Consider the following 25,790-nt stretch of genomic DNA (forward strand, 5'->3'; position numbering starts at 1 on the left):
CTGATAAATGAATTAAGTAAAGGCACAGGATACAAAATTAATACAGAGAAATCTGTTGTGTTTCCATACAGTAATGATGTTGCAGAAAGAGAAACTTACTTACTTTTTAGCTAAAATTAAGAATTCTCGTAGAAAGGGCCTTATAATGTTAGGACATGTTCACTGACATACCCAATTTCCCCAAATGCCAGCAGAGATAAGAACAGCATGAAGAGGGAAAAACAGAGCAGCTTGTCCCAGTTCCTCCTCCTGGGGCTCCCCACCTGGCTAGAGCAGCAAGGCGTGTTCTTTGCTCTGTTCCTGGGCATGTACCTGACCACAGCCCTGGGGAACCTGGTCATCATCCTGCTTATCAGGCTGGACTCTTGCCTCCATACTCCCAGGTACTTCTTTCTCAACCACTTGGCTTTCTATGACAATTCCCTTTCATCTATCACAGTTCCAAAGATGGTCACGAACATGCAAACTCAGTTACGATCTACGCCCTATGCTGGGTGCATTTCTCAGATGTTTTTCTTCTTAATTTTTGGTTGCCTTGACAATTTTCTTATCGCAGTGAAGGTATATGACAGGTACTTGGCCAACTGTCAGCCACTCAAATACACCACTGTCATGAGGCAGGAGCTGTGCATCTCATTAGTACCTGGGTCTTGGTTCTTCTGTTGCATCCATGCCCTTTAGCACAGCCTCCTCTTGGTCCAACTGTTCCGTATGATAGTACCATCCCCCACTCTGCGACTTCACTGCACTCCTGATGATGGATTGCTCAGACACCTCCCTCAAGGAGCTGACTTTCTTAAGTTTATTTAAATTCTAGTTAGTCAATATAGTGTAATACTAGTTTCAGGTGTACAAAATACTGATTCGACACTAGCATACAACACCTGGTGCTCACTACAAATGCATTCCTTAATCCCCATCACCTATTTAACCCTCCCCTCTACCCACCTCCCCTCCAATAACCATCAGTTTGTTCACTATAGTTGAGAGTCTGTTTCTTGGTTTGCTTCTCTATTTTTTTCCCATTGCTCATTTGTTTTCTTAAATTTAACACATGGGTGAAATCATATGTTATTTGCCTTTGACTGACTTATTTCACTTTGCATAAAACTCTAGCTCCATCCACATCATTACAAATGGCAAGATTTCATTTGTTCTTATGGCTGAGTAATATTCTACTGTATGTATGTGTGTGTGTGTGTATATATATATATATATATATGTATATATACATATACATATATATACACATACACACCACATCTTCTTTACCCATTCATCAGTCAATGGATATGGGCTATTTCCATAATTTGGCTATTGTTGATAATACTGCTACATAAACAACAGGATGCATGAATCCATTTTAATTAGCATTTTTGCATTCTTTGGGTAAATACCGATAGTTGTGCAACTGCTGCATCAAAAGGCAGTTCTATTTTTAACTTTTTCAGAAACCTCCATACTGTTTTCCAGAGCAGCTGCAACAGTTTGCAATCCCACCAGCAGGGCAAGAGGGTTCCCCATTCTCCACACCCTTGCCAAAAGCTATTGTTTCTCATGGTGTTGACTTAAGCCATTCTGAGAGGTGTGAAGTGATATCTCATTATAGTTTTGATTTGTATTTCTCTGATGATCAGTGATGTTGCGCATCTTTTCATATCTGTTGGCCATCTGTATGTCTTCTTTGGAGAAATCTCTATTCATGTCTTCTGCCCATTTTTACTTGGATTATTCACTTTTGGAGGGTTGAGTTTTATAAAGTCCTTATATATTTTGGATGCCAGCCCTTTATCAGATAAGTCATTGGCAAATATTTTTCCCCTTCTGTAGGTTGCCTTTTAGGGTTTTTTTAATTATTATGTTATGTTAGTCACCATACAGTACATCCTTCGTTTTTCATGTAGTGTTCCATGATTCACTGTTTGCATATAACACCCAGTGCTCCATGCAATATGTGCCCTCCTTCATGCCCATCACCAGCCTATCCCAATCCCCACCCCCGACTCTCTGAAGCCCTCAATTTGCTTGATGACCATTTCCTTAACTGTGCAGAAGATTTTTATTTTGATGAAGTCCCAATCTATTTTTGCTTTTCTCTCCCTTGCCTTAGGAGACATATCCAGAAAGAAGTTGCTATGGGTACTGAAGAAAGAGAAATTAGGGAATCCATCCCATTTACAATAGCACCAAAAACCATACGTTACCTTGGAATTAACTTAACCAGAGGCGTAAAGGATCTATATTCTAGAAACTATAAATCACTCTTGAAAGACATCGAGGAAGACATAAAAAGATGGAAAAATATTCCATGCTCATGGACCGGAAGAATTAACATAGTTAAAATGTCCATGCTACCCAGAGCAATCTACACTTTCAATGCTATCCCGATCAAAATACCAATGACAGTTTGTAAAGAACTGGAACAAATAGTCCTTAAATTTGTATGGAAATAGAAAAGGCCCCGAATCACCAAGGAACTGTTGAAAAGGAAAAACAAAGCTGGGGGCATCACAATGCCGGATTTCGAGCTGTACTACAAAGCTGTGATCACAAAGACAGCATGGTACTGGCACAAAAACAGACACATGGACCAATGGAACAGAATAGAGAACCCAGAAATGGACCCTCGGCTCTTTGGGCAACTAATCTTTGATAAAGCAGGAAAAAACATCCGGTGGAAAAAAGACAGTCTCTTCAATAAATGGTGCTGGGAAAATTGGACAGCTACATGCAAAAGAATGAAACTTGACCACTCTCTCACACCATACACAAAAATAAACTCCAAATGGATGAAAGACCTCAATGTGAGACAGGAATCCATCAAAATTCTAGAGGAGAACATAGGCAACAACTTCTATGACATCGGCCAGAGCAACCTTTTTCACGACACATCTCCAAAGGCAAGAGAAATAAAAGATAAAATGAACTTATGGGACTTTATCAGGATAAAGAGCTTCTGCACAGCCAAGGAAACAGTCAAAAAAACTAAGAGACAGCCCACGGAATGGGAGAATATATTTGCAAAGGACACCACAGATAAAGGACTGGTATCCAAGATCTACAAAGAACTTCTCAAACTCAATACACGAGAAACAAATAAACAAATCATAAAATGGGCAGAAGATATGAACAGACACTTTTCCAATGAAGACATACAAATGGCTAACAGACACATGAAAAAATGTTCAAAATCATTAGCCATCAGGGAAATTCAAATCAAAACCACACTGAGATACCACCTTACGCCAGTTAGAATGGCAAAGATAGACAAGGCAAGAAACAACAATTGTTGGAGAGGATGTGGAGAAAGGGGATCCCTCCTACATTGTTGGTGGGAATGCAAGTTGGTACAGCCACTCTGGAAAACAGTGTGGAGGTCCCTTAAAAAGTTAAAAATTGATCTACCCTATGACCCAGCCATTGCAATACTGGGTATATACCCCAAAGATACAGACGTAGTGAAGAGAAGGGCCATATGCACCCCAATGTTCATAGCAGCATTGTCCACAATAGCCAAATCGTGGAAAGAACCGAGATGCCCTTCAACAGGTGACTGGATTAAGAATTTGTGGTCCATATATACAATGGAATATTACTCAGCTATCAGAAAGAATGAGTCTCAACATTTGCTGCAACATGGACGGTACTGGAGGAGATAATGCTAAGTGAAATAAGTCAAGCAGAGAAAAGACAANAATTATCATATGATTTCTCTCATCTATGGAACATAAGAACTAGGAAGATCAGTAGGGGAAGAAAGGGATAAAGAAAGGGAGGGGTTAATCAGAAGGGGGAATGAAGCATGAGAGACTATGGACTCTGAGAAACAAACTGAGGGCTTCAGAGGGGAGGGGGTGGGGGGAACGGGATGGACTGGTGAAGGGTAGTGAGGAGGGCACGTGTTGCATGGTGCACTGGGTGTTATACGCAAGTAATATAGCATCGAGCTTTACATCGGAAACCAGGGATGCACTGTATGGTGACTAACATAACATAATAAAAAAAACATTAAAAAAAAGAAGTTGCTATGGGTGATTTCAAAGAAGTTGCTGCTTGTGTTCTCCTTTAGCATTTTTATGGTTTCAGGTCCCACAATTAGGCCTTTAATCCATTTTCAATTTATTTTTGTATATGGCATAAGAAAGTGGTCCAGTTTCATTCCTTTGCATATTGCTGTCCTCTTTTTCCAACACCATTTTTTGAAGAGACTGTATCTTTCCCATTGAATATTCTTCCTGCTTGGTTGAAGATTAATTGACCATATAGCTGTGGGTTCATTTCTGGGGTTTCTATTCTGTTCTGTTAATCTATGTTTCTATTTTTGTGCCAGTACCATACTATTTTCAACACTACAGCTTTGTAATATAGTTGAAGTCCAAAACTGTGATGCCTCCAGTTTTGCATTTCTATTTCAAGATTGCTTTGGCTATTCAGAGTCTTTTCTGGATTTTTGGAGTCTTTTTAGGATTGTTTGTTCTAGCTCTGTGAAAAATGCTGGTGGTATTTTGATTGAGAGTGAATTACAAATGTAAATTTTTTGGGGTAGTATAGACATTTTAACAATATTTTTTCTTCCAATCCATAAGCATGGAACATCTTTCCATTTCTTTGTGCCATCTTCAATTGCTTTCATCAGTGCTACATAATTTTCAGATTCTTTCACCTTGTTGGTTAGGTTTATTCCTAGGTATCTTACAGTTTTGGTGAAATTGTAAACAGGATTGATTCATTGACTTCTTTTTCTGCTGCTTCATTATCGGTGTATAGAATTGCAACAGATTTCTGTACATTGATTTTGTACCCTGAGAAATCACTGAATTTATTGTTTGAGCAGTTTTTTTGATCGAGTCTTTAGGGTTTTCTATATAGATTATCATATAATCTCCAAATAGTGAAATTTTCACTTCTTCCTTGCTTATTTGTATGCCTTTTATTTCATTGTCTGATTGCTGTGGCTAGCACTTCTAGTACTATGCTGAATAAAAGTGGTGAGAATGGAAATCCTTGTCTTCTTCCTGACCTTAGAGGAAAAACTCAGTTTCTCCATATTTAGGATATTAGCTGTGGGTGTTTCATAGATGGCCTTTATTATGTTGAGGTATGTTCCCTCTAAACCTACTTTGTTGAGGCCTTTTATTACGAATGGATGCTGTACTTTTTGTCAGATGCTTTTTTTTTACATCTATTAAAATGATAATATGGTTCTTATCCTTTCCTTTCTTAATGTGGCATATCACATTGATTGCTTTGCAGATATTAAACCACCCTTGCAACACAGGAGTAAATCCCACTTCATCGTGGTGAATGATTTCTCTAATGTATTGTTGGATTTGGTTTGCTAGTATTTTATTATTTCTGCATCCATGTTTGTCAGGGTTATTGGCCTGTATTTCTCCTTTTTAGTAAAATCTTTATGTTTTTGATATCAGGGTAATGCTGGCCTCATAGAATGAATTTGAAAGTTTCCCTTCTTTTTCTATTTTGTGGAATAGTTTGAGAAGAACAGGCATTAACTCTTCTTTAAATGTTTGGTAGAATTTCCCTTGAAGTCATTTGGCCCTGGACTTTTGTTTGTTGAGAGTGTTCTTATTTCTTACTCATAATTTATTTGGTGGTTATTGGTCTGTTCAAGTTTTCTATTTCTTCCTGTTTCTGTTTTGGTAGTTTATACATTTCTAGGAATGTATCCATCTCTTCCATGCAATCCAATCTGTTGGCATATTTTTTTTCATAGTATTGTCTTATAATTGCTTGTATTTCTGTGCTGTTAGCTGTTATTTCCCCCCACTCATTTGTATTTTTATTTGGGGCCTTTTTTATTTCCTTTTTGATAATCATCACTAGAGTTTTATCAATTGTATTAATTTTGTCAAAGAACCAGCTCCTGGTTTCATCGATCTGTTCTATTGCTTTTGTTTTTGTTTTTGTTTTAGGTTCTGTATCATTTAGTCATTTATTTCTGCTCTAATGATTATTTCTTTCCCTTTGCTGGTGTTAGGCTTCATTTGTTCTTTGTCTACCTCTTCAGGTATAAGGATAGGTTGTTTATCTTGAGGGTTTGGGGGGTTTTTTTGCTTCTTAAGGTAGGCCTGCATTGCTATATACTTCCCTCTTAGAGCCACTTTGGCTGCATCCCAAAGGTTTTGCAATGTTGTGTTTTCTTCTTCATTTGTTTCCATGTATATTTTATTTCTTCTTTGACTTCCTGGTTGAACTACTCATTGTTTAGGAACATGTTTAACCTGTATGTATTTTTAGACTTTCCGAAATTTTTTCTTGTGGTTGAATTCTACTTTAGTAGTGTTGTGGTCAGAAAAGTTGTACGGTATGATTTTAATCTTTCTGTATTTCTTTAGGTGTGCTTTATGAGCTGATATGTGATCTATTCTGGAGAATGTCCCCTGTGCACTTGAAAAGAACATGTATTCTGTTGCATTAAGATGGAATGTTCCAAATAAAGCTGTTAAGTCCATCTGTTCCAGTGTGTCATTCAAAGCCATTGTTTCTTTGTTCATTTTCTGTTTAGATGATACGTCCATTGGTATAAGTGGGGTGTTACTGTCCCCTACTATTATTGTACTATTCCAATTAGTTTATGTATGTTATTATTTCATATATTTGGGTGCTTTTATGTTGGGTGCATAAATACTAAATATTGTTAGATCTTCTTGTTGGTTTGTCACCTTTATTACGATATAGTGCTCTTCTTTACCTCTTGTTGCAGTCTTTGTTTTAAAGTCTAGTTTGATATAAGTATTGGTACTCTGGCTTTCTTTTGACATCCATTTGCATGATAAATGTTTCCCCATCCCCTTACTTCAACCTGCAGGTGTCTTTAGATCCAAAATGAGTCTCTTTTGGCAGTATACAGATGGGTCCTGTGCTGGTTTTTTGTTTGTTTGTTTTGTTTTGTTTTAATCCATTCTGAAACCCTATGTCTTTTCATTGGACTATGTAGTCCATTTACATTCAGAGTAGCTATTGATAAATGTGTACTTAGTGTCATTTTATTATTTGTTTTGTTATTCTATCTGGAGATATTCTCTGTTCCTTTCTTGTCTTTGTCACTTTTGGTCTTTCCCTTCCATACAAAGAGTCCCCTTTAATATTTCTTGCAGGGCTGGTTTAGTGGTCATGAACTCTTTAGTTTGTCTGGGAAACTTCATCTCTCCTTCTATTCTGAATGATAGCCTTGCTGGATAGAGGATTCTTGGCTGCAAATTCTTCCCATTCAGCATGCTGAATGTATCATGCCACTCTCTTATGGCTTGACAAGTTCTGTTGAGAAATATCCAGCTAGGCTTGCAAGTTAAGGACTGCTTTGTTTTGCTGCTAAGACTTTTTTTTCTTTATCACCGTATTTTGTAAATTTATTTACAATATGTCTTGGTGTTGGCCTGCTTTTGTTGATTTTGATGGGAGTTCTCTGTGCCTCCTGCCTAGATGTCTCTTTCATTCCCCAGATTAGGGAAGGTTTCAGCCCTTATTTCTTCAAATAAACTTTTCCTCATTTCCTCTATCTTCATCTTGTGGGACTCCTATAAGAGTAATGTTATTACATTTAATGAAGTCACTGAGTTCCTGAAGTCTATTTCATAATTCTTTTTTTCAGCTTCATTACTTTCTTTTATCTTTTATGTCACCAATTCCTTCCTTTCTTCTTCCAGCCTGCTCATGATATCAAGCTTGTTTCCAATCTCATTTATTGCATTCCTTATCTCTGATTCTCTTCTAACTCTTTTATCTCTGTGGTGTGTGCCTCACGTTTTCTACTTTTCCCAAGCCCAGTTAGTATTGTGATTGTTTCTTGAAATTCTCCATTAGGCACATTACTTATATGTTTCACTTGGCCATGGGCTTATCTTGTTCTTTCATCTGGGATGAATTCCTCTGCCTTCTTCTGTGTTAGAAAAGCCTGTTATGTCTCCTGATCCTGAAAGTAATGGCTTTATGTAAAAGAGATCATGTAGTGTCCATGTCCTGGCACTTCAGGAAGTGTCTCTGATGTGTGCTTCGTGTACTATACTGTTGTGTTTGGGCTGCTCTATCCTTCAGACCAGTCATCTGCAGAGGCTCTGCTTGTCTTCTCTGGGCAGCATTTGGTAGTGGCCTAAATGTGGTGAGTTTTAAGTAGGTGTGCTCTGGTCTGTTTATGAAATGAGACCTGATAATACTTCCATAAGAACTGAGGCCCTGCACAACTCTCTGGTTGGGAGATGTGGTGTGGGTAGGGGTTTGTGCTGGTCTTCTGGGGAAGAGGCTCACTATTCTGGGACTGAGGTAAGCTTGACACGGAGGTTCATAAAAACAAAGTACAGGGGGGTAGGGCTTGTTGTAAATAATATAGGCATCCAGTGTTTGTGCTGTGCTATTTCCCACAGGTGGCTCTGTGTTTATGCTGAGGGGTAGGGGAGGGAAATGGTGTCAACCAGCTCCTTTGTTCCTAGAGAGGCATCTCTACAATGTTGCCTCTCAGGGAAGCAATCCAAGAAGAGCAAATAATCTCCCCATTGTGTGCCCCACATATTGCTGAGATCACTGTTTCCATGCTGTCAGCCTCAGGCTTTTTTGCCTGCCTTCTCAGGTGCAACACAGTGCTCTCCAAGTTCTATATCAGCCAAACCTGCTGACCTTTAAAACTCCAGGCTTTAAAGACACAGTCTGGGCAGGGGCTTGTCCTGGTCTGGGGGTGGAGCCCACTGTATTGGGACTGAGACAAGCCTGACTGAGAAGGGCAGTCCTGGCAGATTGCTGGGGTGTGGGGCTTGATGTCAGCAAGTTAAGGAGCCAGTGTTGGCAGTGTGCTGTCTCCCACAGGTGGCTTTGTGTTTATGGTGAGGGGCAGGGCAGGGAAGTGGTGCCACCCAGCTCCTATACTGATGGAATAGCATCTCAGTGAATGCTAGCTCTCATGGAAGAACTCCAGGAAGAGCAAATAATCTCCCCTCTGTGTGTCCCAGGCATTCTTTAAATCACTGCAGAAAATGAAATTTCAAAAAAATCCCATTTACTATTGCAACAGAAATAATAAAAATATGTAGGAATGAATTTAACCTAGGAGGTAACAGACCTATACTCTGAAAGCTATAAAGCACTGATGAAAGAAATTGAAGATGATAGAAAGCTATCCCATGCCTATGGATTAGGAGACGAAATATTGTTAAAATGTCCATAGTACCTAATATAATCTACAGGTGTAATGCAATCCCTATCAAAATATGAAGAGAATTTTTCACAGAACTAGAACACATCATCTTAAAATTTGTATGGAACCACAAAAGAACACAAATAGCCAAAGCAATCTTGAGAAGGAACAAAGCTGGAGGTATCCCAACCCCAGATTTCAAAATATATGACAAAGAGATAGAAAACAAAACAGTATGGCACTTGCACAAAAATATACATACAGATCAACAGAACTGGATAGAGAGCCCAGAAATAAATTCATGCTCATATAACTAATTAATCTATGATGTAGAAGGCAACAATATACAATAGAAAAAGAAGAGTCTCGTCAACAAATGGTGCTGGAAAACTGGACAGCTACATGCAAAAAAAATGAAATTGGACCACTTTCTTACACCACATACAGAAATAAACACAAAATGAATTAAAGATCCAAAAGTGAGGCCTGAAACTATAAAATTCCTAGATGAAAAAATAGGCAGTAATTTATTTGACATCAGATGTAGAAATCTAGGTATGTCTCCGAAGGCAAGGAAAATGAAAGGAAAATTAAACTATTGGGACTATCCCAAAATAAAACCTTTTGCATGGCAAAGGAAACCATAAACAAAACAAAAAGATAACCTAATGACTGGAAGAGATATTTGCAAATGATATATCCAATAAGGGTTAGTATACAAAATATACAAGAAACTTATACAACTCAATACCAAAATAATAATAATTGAATTTTTAAAAAAAAATGGGCAAAGGACTTGAACAGACATTTTTCCAAAGAAGGAATACAGATTGCCTACAAACACATGAAAAGATGCTCAACATCACTAATCATCAGGGACATATAAATCAAAACTACAATGAGTTATCACCTCATACCTGTCAGAATGGCTAAAATCAACAACACAAGAAACAACAAGTGTTCGCAAGAAATGGAAAAAAAGGAACCCTCACGTACTATTAATAGTACTGCAAATCGGTGCAGTCACTATGGAAAATAGTAGAGAGGTTCCTCAAAAAATTAAAAAAACAAAAAACCCAGAATCACCATATGATCCAATAATTCCACTACTGGGTATTTACCTGAAGAAAATGAAAATACTAATTTAATAAGATATATGCACCCCTACACTTATTGCAGCACTATTTACAACAGCCAAGATAGGTAAGCAATTGAAATGTCCATTCACAAATGAATGGATAAAAATGTAGCATATATACAACATGGAATATTACTCAGCCATATGAAAGGATGAAATCTTGCCATTTGCAACAACATGGATGGATCTAGAGGGATATAATGCTATGTAAAATAAGTCACAGAAAGATAAATACCATATGAATTCACTCATGTGGAATTTAAGAAACAAACACACAAAGAAAAAAGATACAAACAATAAAACATAATCTTCAATACAGAATACTGGTGTTTACCAGAGGGGAGGTAGATGGGAGGATGGGTGATATAGGTGAAGGGGATTAAGTATATACATATTGTAATGAGCAGTGAGCAATGTATAACACTGTTGAATATTTACACTGTAACTTGAAACTAATATAACACTGGATGATAATTATACTTGAATTTTAGAAAGCATAGATATAGAGAGAGGGGCAAGATGGCAGCAGAGTAGGGGACCTCGTTTCATCTGGTCCCTTGAATTTAGCTGGATATCTATCAAACCATTCTGAACATACACAAATTCAACCTGATACATAAAAAGATTTTTTTTTAAATATTTATTTATTTATTTGACAGAGAGAGAGACAGCCAGAGAGAGAGGGAACACAACCAGGGGGAGTGTGAGAGGAAGAAGCAGGCTCCCAGCAAAGCAGGGATCCCGATGTGGGGCTTGATCCCAGGACCCTGGGATCATGCCCCAAGCCGAAGGCAGACACTCAACAACTAAGCTACCCAGGCGCCCCGATACATAAGAAGATTTATCTGGATCTACACAAGCAGAAAAATGACTACTTTTTGCAAGGTATAAAGTGTGGAACCTTGAATCTTCACGGGAAATATCGGAAGATAAACAGAAGGGGAAGGGAACCTCCATTAGCTGGCCGCTGGAAAGTGATGTAACACCAGAGCAAAAAATTGAGACCCTTGGAAGTCTGCTCTAGTGAGAGGAACCCCCTTCTCAAAAGGGCACAGGGGATGAATAGGGCAGAATTCTAGGGGGTTCATTATGGTCTCAGGACCCCAGGGACTCAGAAAGAACAGGGGAGCCTGAACTGAGAGAGTGCCCAAGCAGTGGAATGGGGAGACTGGTTATGGTCAGTGAGCCCAGAAGGGACTCTCGGCTCCGGTCACAATAAACCGCAAGCTGAGCCAGTAGGGAGACCACCCTGTGCCTGACCACACTGAAAAGGACTAGAAGGTGTGGGATGTTTAACATCCTAGGGGAGATATAAAATGGCATGCACCCACAACAGGACAACAGCTCTCAGGGTGGTGTGGCCCATGAAAGGACACTGGGCAGCAACCAGCATGACCAGGGAGCCACAGAAGAGGGTGCACATGTGAGCCCACGGCCACCAGCAGTTGTGGAGTCACAAAGCACAGAGATGCTCAAGGGGAGTCCCCATAACTCCCCTGGGAGAGGTGCATCCAGCAGGAGACGCAGGATTCAGCAGTTTGACACACAAAGAGCTCACGACTGGGCAAGAGCTCTCAGGATGGTGTGACGCCCAAAGGGACACTGGGGCAGCCCCCAGCATGACCTGGGAGCTGCAGAAGAAGGTGCATGTGTGAGCCCACAGCCACTAGCAATTGCAAAGTCACAAAACACAGAGATGCTTACGGGTCCCGTGGGTCCCCTGGGAGAGGTGCGGCGGGCACAAATTGCACAAGTCTGTGGAGTTTGGTACGCGCAGAAGTGGAGATGTTTTGACCTGAAAGATTTGTTGAGGGGGTGGGAATAAAAACTTGTGGCTCTGGGCTGGAGATTTCACTCAGTCATATTTGCTCTGACCCTCTAAAGAGAAGCAGAAAGATGCCAGGGACCAAAAGCCAAACAGCTGACCAGTTCACATCAAACCCATCCCCCTGACAAGGGGTAGGGCAACTCAACCCAGGCAGAGAAGCCTGAAAGTTGGAACAGCAGGCTCCTTCCCAAGAAGACAGACTGGAAGAAGAGGTGAATGATAAGCTTATTTTCCAAAGGACTGTAAAACTCCAGCACCACGGGGGAAAAAATATAGGGAGTTCCAGGTGTTCCCTCATGACTTGTTTATACTTCGGGCAAAACTTTAACATTTCTTTTTTAGTTTCTTTTCTTACTTTCTTTTTTCCTTACTTGTTTCCATTTCAGATAGATTCTTATTTCCCAACCGATGTCTTTAAGTCATTTCTTAACTTTTATTTTTTTCACATGTTTTATAGATTTATGCCCCATACTAGCCCATTTTTCACTCTATTCAATTTATATACATATTTTTTTTCTGATTTCTTTGCAATTTTGGTATATAGTGTCTTCTAACACACAGTCCAAAAATCAATTAGGAACAGGCAGATTACCCTGCACTGTTCACCCTGAGCAATTATAATACCTCTCCCTGCCCCCCTTTTTCTTTTATATTCTATTGAATCATCTTGGCTTTGGTTACATATCTGTGGTAGCTTTTGACCACTTCAGATTTTTTATAAGGTGTATTTTGCTTGGGTCATGGTTGATATTTTGGACTCCTTTCATTCACTCAACCATGCCTCGACAGAATGACTAGGAGGAGGAGCTCCCAACAAAGAAAAGACCCAGAGACAGTGTCCTCTGCCACAGACCTAATGGGTATGGATATAAGGAAGATGTCAGATATACTCTTCAGTATACTTATAAGCTACCAAGACTGAAACAGGAAGAAACAGACAATCTGAACAGATGAATAACCAGCAAGGAATTTGAAACAGTAATCAAAAACCTCCCCAAAAAACAAGAGTCCAGGGCCAGATGGCTTTCCAGGGCAACTCTACCAAACATTAAAGAAGAAATCATACTTATTGCTCTGAAGCTGTTTCAAAAAATAAAAACTGGAAGGAAAACTTCCAAACTCATTCTATGAGGCCAGCATTACCCTGATCCCAAAACCAAAGACCCCATCAAAAAGGAGAATTAAAGACCAATATCCCTGATGAACAGGGATGCCAAAATAGTCAACAAGATCCTAGCCAATAGCATCCAACAGTACATTAAAAGGATTATTCACCACCAGGTGAGATTTATTCCTGGGATGCAAGGGTGGTTCAACATTTGCAAATCAATCAACATGATACATACAACACATTAACAAAAGAAGAGACAAGAACCATTTGATCCTCTCAATTGTTAAAGAAAAAGCATTTGACAAAATGCAGCATTCCTTCCTGATTAAAACTCTTCGAAATATAGGGATAGAGGAATATTCCTCAATATCACAAAAGCCATTTATGAAAAGCCCACAGCAAAAATCTTTCTTAATGGGAAAAAACTGAGAGCTTTTCCGTTAAGGTCAGGAACATGACAGGGATGCCCACTCTTCCACTTTTGTTCACCATAGCACTAGATGTCCCACCTTCACCAATCAGACAACAAAAAGATGTAAAAGGCATTCAAACTGGCAAAGAAGAAGTCAAACGCTCTCTCTCTGCAGATGACATGATACTTTATGTGGAAAACCCAAAAGACTTCACCCCCAAATTACTAGTACTCATACAGCAATTCAGCAACGTGGCAGGATACAAAACCAATGCACAGAAATCAGTTGCATTCCTATACACTAACAATGTGACTGAAGAAAGTAATTAAGAAATCAACCCCATTTACAATTGTGTCAAAAACGACACTTAGGAATAAACCTAAACAAAGGGGGAAAGGCTCTGCATTCTAGAAACTACAGAACACTTCAGAAAGAAATTGAGGAAGACACAAAAAGATGGAAAAACATTCCATGTTCATGTACTGGAAGAATAAACACTGTTAAAATGTCCATGCTGCCCAGAGCAATCTACACATTCAATGCAATCCCTATCAAAATACCATCAACATTTTTCACATAGATGGAGCAAACAATCCTAAAATTTGTATGGAACAAGAAAAGACCCTAAATTGCCAGGGGAATGCTGAAAAAGAAAACCAAAGCCAAGGGCATCACAATGCCTGACTTAAAGCTATATTACAAAGCAGTGACCATCAAGACAGCATGGTATTGGCACAAAAACAGACACATAGATCATTGGAACAGAATACAGAGCTCAGAAATGGACCTTCAACTCTATGGTCAACTAATCTTCAACAAATCAGAAAAAAAATATCCAATGGAAAAAAGAGTCTTTTCAGTAAATGGTACTGGGAAAATTTGACAGCCATATGAAGAAGAATGAAACTGGACTACTCCCTGACACCATACACAAAGATAAACTCAATGTGAGACAGGAATCCATCAAAATCCTAGAGGAGAACAGAGGCAGTAACCTCTTTTACCTTGGGCACAGCAACTTCATTCAAGACAAGGCTCCAAAGGCAAGGGCAACAAAAGCAAAAATGAACTTTGGGACCTCATCAAGATAAATAGCTTCTGCAGCACAGCAAAGGAAACAGTCAACAAAACTAAGAGGCAACCCACTGAATGGGAGAAGGTGTTTGCAAATGATATTACAGATAAAGGGCTGGTATCCAACATCTATAAAGAACTTCTCAAACTCAACACCCAAAAAACAAATAAATAAGTCAAGAAATGGGCAGAAGACATGAACAGACACTTCTCCAAAGAAGACATACAAATGGCTAACAGATACATGAAAAATGTTCAACATCACTAGCCATCAGGGAAATACAAATCAAAATCACAATGAGATACCACCTTACACCAGTTAGAATGGCAAAAATTAACAAGACCGGGAACAACAAATATTGCCAAGGGTGTGGAGAAAGGGGAACCTTTTTATGCTGTCAGTGGGAATGAAAGCTGGTACAGCCACTCTGGAAAACAGTATGGAGTTTCCTCAAGATGTTAAAAATAGAGATACCCCATGACTCAGCAATTGCACTACTAGGTATTTACCCCAAAGATACAGATGTAGTGAAAAGAAGGGGCACGTGCACCGCAATATTCATAGCAGCAATGTCCACAATCGCCAAACTGTGGAAGGAGCCAAGATGTTCTTCAATAGATGAATGGATAAAGAAGATGTAGTTCATATATACAATGGAATACTACTCAACCATCAGAAAGGATGCATACCCACCATTTGCATCCATGTGGATGTAACTGGAGGGGATTATGCTAAGTGAAATAGGTCAAACAGAGAAAGACAATTATCACATGGTTTCACTCATATGTGGAACATAAGGAATAGCATGGAGGACAATAGGGAAAGGAAGGGAAAACTGAAGAAGGGGAAATCAGAGAGGGAGACAAACCATGGGAGACTATGGACTCTGGGAAACAAATAGGGTTACAGAAGGGAGGGGTGTGGGTCAATGGGGTAGCCAGGTGATGGGTAATAAGAGGGCATGTGTTGTGATGAGAACTGGGTGTTACATCCAACTAATGAATCATTGAACACTACATCAAAAACTAATGTATGGTGGCTAACATAACATAATAAAAATAAGTAAATAAAATATTCTTTAATTGAAAAAAATAAATTAAAAAAATGCAAAACGTTACCTCTCCTAGGTGTACCTTTTACTAGGAAATGCCTTCAAGAGAACATAGGCTAGGCTTTCCTAAAGTGATTGTGTAGACACATGGTTTCTCAAACTCTTTTTAAAGCAAAATCTCAAGTAGAATGTCAATATATATATATAAAGTATCTCTGTATAACCCTAGGATTCCATCAAACATAAATGAATTGTGTTCTATGTGGAGGTACTATGTTAAAGTGAATACAACAGAGACATGGGAGGCCAGCCCAGATTCTTTATTCTGTGCTTATAAGCAATGTGGCTTTCTTAGCTTTAATTTCCTCTTCTATAAAATTATACTACCACATGTCTTACAGTGTTGTTTTGAGAGTCTGTGATAATATATACAAAATCCTTAGCACAACATTTAGCACCTATAGGTGTTCAATAAATTTTCATTACCACCTCATAACTAAGTCACATATCTTAATTTGACAATATAGTTAGGGAATAAAAAGTCCCACTGTCTCTTTAAAACATTCTATGAGTTACCTTATTTGCAATTACACTCTTGACAGGCAAAGGATGATAATCAGCTATGTCTTAATATATCATTGCTTTAAAATTTCAATAAATAAGAATCATTAGGGTTCAACATATTTATTATGCATACATAATGATGTCTTGCTTTAAGATTTCAGTCTGCTACCTCAAGAAAAATTGTTATAGTCAGCTTACTAGAAGAATTTCATAGTAGAAATCTCATGTCCTGTCTGCCTCTCTGAAGTAGTAGAGCAACACCAAGTAAAAGTTTTCCAAACACAGGACAGAAAGCTATTCGATTCCAAGTGCTAATAGTAGGGTTATGCAGTTCTTTGGGCACACAGAAGTAGAAGTTGGGAAAAAATGGTGGTAAGAGGAAAGAAATAAAAACGTTCCTTAAGCGTCTGCTTTTGGCTCAGGTCATGATCCCAGGGTCCTGGGACTGAGCCCCGTATCAGGCTCCCTGCTCAGGGGGGCAGCCTGCTTCTCCCTCTTCCTCTGCCACTTCCCCTGCTTGTGCTCTCTCGCTCTCTGTCAAATAAAATCTTTAAAAAAATGTTCCACTGGCACCTACCTGTCCCGGAATAAAGCAGTGATAACAATATCATAGATTTTTTTATTCATACATTTGATGAGAAGAAGTGGCATTACGAATCCAATTTTTCTCTTTTTCATCTCCCAGCATCTTGATCATCCCTTGTGTATTTCTGGTAGGTAGAGTTTGAGATCACAGAAATACAGGGAGAGCATCAGAATTGAAAGGAACCCTAGAAATCATTTGTCAACTTCCCTCATTTTACAGATGTGAAGACTGAAGCCTAGAGATAGATAATTGAGCAGTAACTGCTGAATAAAAGAACAAGAAGGAAATCAAATCCCGCACAATTCATATTTCCCTTTGTATTTTAGTTTTCAGAGTGAATTGCTCAGAATTGGTCCTTAAATGGCTTCAAATGATGAGCCGTAAGTAATCCTTACATGCAATACTTCTTATAAGACCCAACATTCTACTAGCTAACTAGGCCATAATTTATGAGACAAATGATAGATAACAATATTTAAAAAGCACATTTGAGATATTATTAATATTTAGTCCAAAAAATATCACAATACATTTGTCAATACTATAAAAACTGCAGAGACTCTGATACATAATTAGTTCTGCTTTAAGATATAAAGCCATTCATAACAGCAAAGAGGAATTTTTAAGGTAGCTGGCAATTTTTGCCTCATTTGTCTGGGCAACTACAAAAGGAGACAATGATACCAGTCCAGTTTACAACATCCTTTTCTCTCAGAATATCTACACTACCTATTATCTACTTCATTTCTTATCAACCTTTTTCAGGTTAGAATCCCTTGGAAAAACAGATGTCAGCTACATACTTTTTCCCCAGGAAAAGGCACATACTAACATAAAAATCTTACAATTTCAAGTTTAGTAAATCCACACATGTGATCAAGAATCACTGTTCAGGCATTCACCTCAGCTAGCATATGCTAGCTTGTACTGATGTTTATCCCCACCTATGTGTCCTGGCTCAGATTAAAAGGTGCTCAAGGTTCAGAACAGGTCTTCTAACCTTTGTATCAAAAGCATAGATGCATTCCTCAGTGCACAGTAGAGACTCAATATATGTTAATAATTAATTCTTAACAGAAGGCCATTTACCCATTTTGTGTCCATTATGAGGCAAATGCTGTGCAAGGAAATGAAGATTCAAAGATAAAACATAAGGATCTGATCCTTGAAGAACTCACAGTCTAATGTAAGAGACAGATAAGTAAACCTATATTACAATAGTGTTAAAAAGCTAAACTGGGGGGTGGGGGGAAACAGATAGGGAAATGAGCACAGAGTAGTAACTGGTGCTCTCAGATTTCTAGATTTGTTGGGGATGGTGGGTTAGGAGACTAAGATGAAATGAAAAGCTTCCTGGGTATGAAACATGCTTGAGCCAAGACCAACAAAAACAACAAAATGCCAGAAGATGGGTAGAAACATAGAAAAGGACCAAAAAAAAAAAAAAAAGGGGCTTGGGGAGGAGCTTGGAGTAGGGACGTATCCCTTAATAATTTCTATTGTTTCATTCCTACAAGTTAATCAAACACTACTGAAATACACTGTATTAATATTGCACACATATTGCTCTTAGTTCTTAAAACACCTTACAACAAATAAATTTGGCCATTCCATTGAGTTTGAGTGAAATTTAATCTAATCCACCATGATAAATTCAGTGTGTTTAACAGAAGATAGAAGTCACAATTACCATACTAATTCAACTGTTAGCAACTTGGTATTATATACCGTAACAATATTTTTGCATTTTATATAGGTGACAAATAAATGTTATTCAAGATTCAACTTATGTTATTTGGAAGACAGGTCTGAGTCCAGGTCATTTTCTTCCTCTATACTCCAAGGAAAAGACCTGGATTCTACACTTCTTTTGACAGAATGAAGGGTAGTTAATACTTCATTTTAAGTACTAAACTATTGATAACAGTACTATTAATTTTAATTATAGTCAGGCATACATGCTTTTTAGTGAATTTGTAACTATCTTGTTATTGTAAATCACACAGAGTAGGCTTAGGTAGAGCAAAAATAACTTGCATTATTAGTAAGAAACAAAAGCAATTTTAGAGCTATTACCTCAAATCCTTCCAAAAGTTCTGGGGAAAGCGAAAGCAATTTGTACTCTATTTCATAATACATAACAGTATGTTCAGAACTTTACAATTTAATAAGCCCTTCCATTTCATTTTATCTTCACAATATAGCTGTATAAGGTTGGCAGCTCAGTTAGTATGTTTACAAATGAATAAAGGTTACCTGACAGAGGCTATGTGACTTGCCCTAACTCATTTCTTCAGAGGAAGAACTAGGATTAGAAATTCATCTTCTGACTCATAGTTCAGCTGCTTTTAAAAAACATCATCTAACACAACTACACTTCCATAAATTTTATCCTTTAAACTGCAGTGATAACTGGATCTTTTAGTCATTTACTATGTTCATGAAATGACCTATTTGTTGCACCTCCTCAAGGATTCATTTTATTCTTGGTTTATCTTGGTCAGCTCAGCACAGGATAGAAAATGATTCTATATCAATAATCTCAGTATGACTTATATAATTTTATCTTTCCACCAGAAATCCTATTTTTCAGACTTATAAACTAATGAAGACAAAAGAACTTTAACATGAGCTATCAAACAATAACTGTTTTTGCCATTTGGCCAAGTTTCATTCAGTGGCAAAATACCAAGCTACGCTATTTTCTATAATGCCAACTCCTGGAAGAAGGAAGAATTACAGAGAAATGGAAATCTTGTGACGGTATTTCAGTAACGAAAAACGATTTCATCCTCCAATTCAGGGAGTCACACAGCTTGGTTCCCAACCCTGACCTTAGTGTTTAAGTGGGAACACAGGCGCAACTGATGAATTTTTCTAGCTTTAGGGAACAATGAGTTTCCTCATTCTTAAATCAGAATATTAACAAGCAAGCACTCAATTTAGTTTGCAGGGCTGGTATTAAGGACTTTACCTCATTACCAGTCACCTACATCCAGAAAAACGAAGAAGTTCCACAAAAATTATTTTCCCTTTATTGCATTCAAAGCCTAGAGGTATGCCCCAAACCTCTGGCAAACTCCCGCTGCCTTTATCCATAAAACTGCCCCTCAATTGCTAAGAAGTGGATAAACTAACTGAAAGGACAAATGACAAGAGCCCTGAACGAGAAAGGGTTCATGCTCAAGAATCATTTCAAACCAGTCCCCCAGCTCTTCATTCTCGCCAAAGCAGTCCCGCTTCCCCGGAAAGCGGCGACTACCAGGAAACACAGCAACAACAAACAAGTTACAGGCGCCTACCAATCAGCATCAGTGCCCTTATCCTTCCACAGGAGACCCAAAAGGTCACCAACAGGAGCCTCCCAGGGCCCTAGCCCTTCTCCCCTTCCCTAAACCCCAGCAACACCTTTTCAGACGGGAAAGGATACTCTCCATATTCGACATGGTCTCACAACTTTTTTGGTGAGGCGACAGCCCAGAGCTGGGGCACGAATTTGATACGAGAGCGCTCAGAGTACCGACGAGAAGCCAGACTGGCTCCTAGTTTTACAATCCCACTTTCTGTTTCTGCGCACAGCCTGCCGGGGGTGGAGCCGCCTACGACCGAGGGGCGGGGCTGGCGTAACGCCAAAATGGCTGCCGCTCGGAGAGGCTGGTATGGTGGACAGCAGTCGCTTGGGGGCGTTGGCAGGCGCGAGGGGTTATGCCCCGCCCCCTTGTGTCCTTAAATCAGCGCGTAACGGTTTTCGTCACCCAGCTAACCGCCTAGTTCTTTCTTTTGTCGTACTCCGAGCCCTACTTAACCTCCCGCCCCATTTTTTTCCTCAGATTTCAACTATCCTTGGCCCCTCACTTCTGTTCTCAGAGTTTAAGTCTTACGGATGAAGGAAAAGGTATAGGGTTTCTACAGTACTTTAAAAATATATATAACACTGAAATGAGGACCTATGGGATAAGCGGGGTTGGGAATTTTGAGTTGTGAGGTTCAGCTGAAGTTTTAAAAAGCTCGTGATCATTAAAATTTTAAGTTAGATGGGGAAGAAAAAGTAAGCCCAGGTTTAAGAGAAGTTGCTGTAAAATATAAATTCGTAATAAATTATTCTTACTTTTCGCAGATGGGTAAGATACGAAAATTACTATGAAATCTCTCCAAATTATAATTGACAGGGACTTAATTGAAAAACTAAACAGTGGTTGGCGTTTTATATGTGACATTAAAATATCCAAGGTAATTTATTAGACGTCGTTTCTAGCTTTGTGGAAAGAAAGGGGATCTTTGATGGTATCGCTGCATTTTAAGTCAAAACTCTTGGAAATTCTAAGAGATGCTTGGGAAAAATTAGCTTGAGTATTCTCTTACTGAGGAATTTTATAAGTTTGGATTTAAATTTTTTCTCATCTTTCAAAGTTTAATATGTGGGGGAAATAATGAATACATAACAGCCTTTTTATCTTTAGGATTGTTTCCTCTTGCACCGAAATGGTTCTAAAAGGTACTGTTTTACACTTTTGTGTTAATGAAGATTGGTAGGCTTCAGACTGTTAACTAATTATAAACCCTTGATATTGGAAAACTTATTTTCCCTAAAGGTTCAGGGAAAGTACAATCTGGAAACCACTTACATAAATGAAACTGTATAATGCTTATATATATATTTTTATCTTCCTCTATATATGTTTCAGATGCAAGATTTACTTTTATAGAGGTAAAAAACTTGACAGATTTCATCATTGTTTCATCATTCTCCATGATAGATAAACAGCTGTATTTCACTATTTGAGAACTTTTTTTGGTATGAAAGTGAAAAGTATTTTTAAAAAGTTCTTCCCTTAGATGCTTAATATGTATTAACACAGTGCTTTCAATAAATCCACATGTAGACTAGAACAATCCACTAAAGCTTAAGAATTTCCACATTTTTTGCTATTTTTAGTTATATGTAGGTAACCTACAAAATAAGCCTTTTTTAAAAAAATATTTTTAAAGTGTTTTGCATATTGTAGAACTTCTTAAAAGGGGAATCATTAGGATAGAATAGGGTTTTTAGTAGAATTAAGATCCAAAGATATTTGTTCAGTTAGGAAGTTTGTTATTGTCCATGTTAGGTAAAAAAAAAAAATGCATAGCCTATATCTTTGATGAACCACTCAGGAGATTCCAGACATTGTTTTTATTTTTTATGAGTTGTGAACTAATTTTGACTCAAAAAATTGTCTTCATGTTTTTTCTTGGACATTTTATGTCTTAAAGTTAATTTTTGATCTTAGGCACAGTAATAGAAATATTTAAAGTATATGTATATTGTTGTTGCTGTTGAAGCAAGGAATTAAAATGTCTTAAAATCATAAACTTCTTTTTATTACAAAGAAAGTATGGGAAAGACATCAAATTTTAATTGATTTTATTAAATATTGAATACCTATAAAATATTTGTAAAACGTGAGTACAGAATAAAAAGCAATACAGCAAACACCTGTGACCCAATTTAAGAAAACTAACATTCCTTTTAAATTCCCTTGTGTTTCCCTTCCCTAATCACATTTATTTCCTTCCCTCTTTAGAGGCAACTGCTGTCTCAAATTTATATATAATTTCCCTGCTTTTCTTTATAGTTTTATCATAGTATTTGCATTCCTAAACAATATGTTATTTACTGTTGCATATTTCTAAACTCTGTGTAAATCATAGTGCCTTTTCTCCATCGACTTGCTTTTGTAACTTATAATGTTCCTTGTCTTCATTATTGCTTGTAACCGTAGTTGATTCATTTTCACTGCTGTACTCCACGGTATGAACATTTTGTAATTTTTCATTCATTGTCCTAATGGATATTTGTGTTGTTTTCAGGTTAATATAGCCTCTAGCAATATATTAGTGTTATATTAACACATATTCTAAACACTTAAGATCAATAACTTAAGTCCATAAACATATCAGGATGAAATCTGGAAATGCTTATTTTATTATAGTGACAATTAAAGTTAAACTTTTTAAAGCCAGATGTAATCTTTAACAATATAATTTTACTCTCACCCCCTAGGAACTATTTTTCATTTATTGTTTATTATATTTATATTTCTTATTGTTTTGGGTTATTTTATTTTTTTTAAAGATTTTATTTATTTATATGACGGAGATAGAGACAGCCAACGAGAGAGGGAACACAAGCAGGGGGAGTGGGAGAGGAAGAAGCAGGCTCATAGCAGAGGAGCCTGACGTGGGGCTCGATCCCATAACGCCGGGATCACGCCCTGAGCCAAAGGCAGACGCTTAACCGCTGTGCCACCCAGGTGCCCCTGTTTTGGGTTATTTTAGATCTTGGCTTTGTTTCTTCCACTCTTCCAGATTTAGTAATACCTCTAACCCTGTCTCACCTAAGTAGGCACCTACTTTTTCTCCTTTCACCCTTTGAACAGGGCTATAATGATAAAAATGACAAGTATAGGACTTCCCAAATTGTTTTTTTTTTGTTTTTTTTTTATAATTAATTTTATTTTATTATATTATGTTAATCACCATACAGTACATCCCCTGATTCTGATGTAAAGTTTGATGCTTCATTAGTTATTTTGGAACTGAGTTAACTCTAAATATGAAGGTTTAACTGAAGCAGCCTCAGTTTATCAGTTGATAAACTCAGATATGGAAAATTTCATTTATGGATACTTAGATGTGTTTTAAAATATCTGTGAATTTTCACCAGGATAAATGAGATGTAAAGAACTAATACAGTATCTTAAGTTCATTCAGCATCTATTGAATATATTAAAATTTTACATTATTCAAATAAAGCTAATGTGGTAAATTATAATTCTTTCAGTAAATTGAGTTGTTTTCATGGTTAATCATTGTTAGTTCTCTAAATATTTTACACTTTACTGTGTTAAAAAGAATAAGCTTTGCTTTTTAAAGTTAAAAATATTTATTAAAAAATTTGTTAAAATCTAAATTATTTAATTTTTTAAAAATTTAATTTCAGTTGTTTTGTGATAACACAGCATTTTTGTTATATGTTACCAAATGATTTCAAGGTGATCAGAAAATTAAATGTTACGTAGTTACACTTTCACTGAAGTAAAAAGAAAGTAGACCAGAAATGAGAATGGTATAATATAAGTAATATTTCTCAAACTTTGGCGTTCTTGTTAAAAATACAAATGGCTGGCACTCACCTCTATAGATTCTGATAGAATAAAATTGGAGTAGGTCCCAGAAGTCTATATTTTGCCTCTGTTTGTGTAATTGAAGTGAACATTTTAATATAGAGTAATGTATATCCCGTATTGCCTAGTAGCTCAATTTGGATGGAACTTCATAGTTTACAAAATGCTTCTTATATAGCATTTCATTTGATACTTAAAGTAATCTGAGGCAACCTGAGCAGGCATTATCACCCTCTTTTTACCAGTTAGAAGAAAAAGGAAAAACAACACAAAACAAAGCTCAGAGAGATCGTATGATTTGCCCAAGCAAGTTTTACTTTAAGTAAGCTCTACACCCAAGTGTGGCTTGAACTCACAGTCCCAAGATCAAGAGTCAAACGCTCGACCAACTGATCCAGCCAGGAGCCCCTGCCTAAGCAAGTTTTGAGTAAATGGAGCCTGTATTCAGTTCAGGACTCCTTGATTTCTAATCCAGTGCTTTTGAATACATACAGCAGATTGGCAAGGAGGACTCATTAGACCACTTCTGCTTCCAGCTTTCTATAGTTTAGGTGCTCATTTGTTATAGGAGTAAAATGAATAGTTATTCCAGCTGGTCAGCAGTCTCTCTGGTTTCTATAAGAAAATTCAGTTTTCTAAGAATCCTAGAGAGTTAGAAACTAAGGGTATTTCTTTTTTTTTAATTTTTACTTAAGTTCCAGTTAACATACAGTGTAATCTCAGTTTCGGGTGTACAATTTAGTGATTCAACACTTACATACAACAACTGGTGCACATCACAACAAGCACACTCCCTAATCCCCAACACCTATTTAACCCATCCCCCACCTCCCCTCTGATAGCCATCATTTTTTTCTCTATAGTTAAGAGTCTGTTTCTTGGTTTGCCTCTCTGTTTTTTCTCCCCATTTTCATTTGTTTCCTTTCCTAAATTCCACATGAGTTAAATCATATGGTATTTGTCTTTCTCTGACTGACTTATTTCACTTAGTGTAATACTCTCTAGCTCCATCCGTGTCTTAAGGTCTTTCTTTTTTTTTTAACTTATTTTATTTAAATTCAATTTGTTAACATATAGTGTATCATTAGTTTCAGATGTAGAGTTCAGTTATTCATCCATTGCATATAACACCCAGTGCTCATTACATCAAGTGCCCTCCTTAATGCCCATTGCCCAGTTACCCCATTCCCCCACCTACCTCCCCTCCAGTAATCCTCAGGTTGTTTCCTATACTTAAGAGTCTGTTATGGTTTGTCTTCCTCTCTGATTTCATCTTATTTTTCCCTCCCTTCCCCCATGATCCTCTGTTTTGTTTCTTTGTAGGTTTGAGTGGCTGCAGTAGCTGAGTGTAAGATTCAACTGAATAGAAAAGTCTTGGATGGGGTGCCTGGGTGGCGCAGTCATTAAGCATCTGCCTTTGGCTCAGGGCGTGATCAGCGTTCTGGGATCGAGCTCCACATCAGGCTCCTCCACTAGGAGCCTGCTTCTTCCTCTCCCACTCCCCCTGCTTGTGTTCCCTCTCTCGCTGGCTGTCTCTCTCTGTCAAATTAATAAATAAAATCTTTAAAAAAAAAGAAAGAAAAGTCTTGGATAGTTAGGAAAAATATATCCACATATTTATCATTTTTATGAGTGATCATTACTAAGATTTCATTGGTATTTTAATAATAAATGGTGATATTTGGTGATTGTAAGACATAGTTATCAGAAAGA

At 37.7% G+C, this 25,790-nt stretch overlaps 2 protein-coding genes across 3 annotated transcripts in view; both read left to right on the top strand.

Moving 5' to 3' along the window:
- Positions 1-207: 207 nt before the first annotated feature.
- Positions 208-20,287, top strand: LOC105241742 (olfactory receptor 1J4). Its single transcript, XM_011236465.3, is given in 2 exon segments — positions 208-709; positions 20,034-20,287. Coding segments are annotated over 2 exon segments (756 nt in total).
- Positions 20,288-20,701: 414 nt separating this feature from the next.
- The window catches only part of TENT5D (terminal nucleotidyltransferase 5D), a 30,298-nt gene continuing 25,209 nt past the window's right edge, over positions 20,702-25,790 (top strand). For both annotated transcript variants that reach the window (XM_034649828.1, XM_002928621.2), the window contains exon 1: positions 20,702-20,806. The gene's annotated coding sequence lies outside the window, so the exon portion shown is untranslated. The remainder of the gene's footprint in view (positions 20,807-25,790) is intronic.

This window comes from Ailuropoda melanoleuca, chromosome X (assembly GCF_002007445.2).
Source record: "Ailuropoda melanoleuca isolate Jingjing chromosome X, ASM200744v2, whole genome shotgun sequence".
NCBI classification, from domain to species: Eukaryota; Metazoa; Chordata; class Mammalia; order Carnivora; family Ursidae; genus Ailuropoda; species Ailuropoda melanoleuca.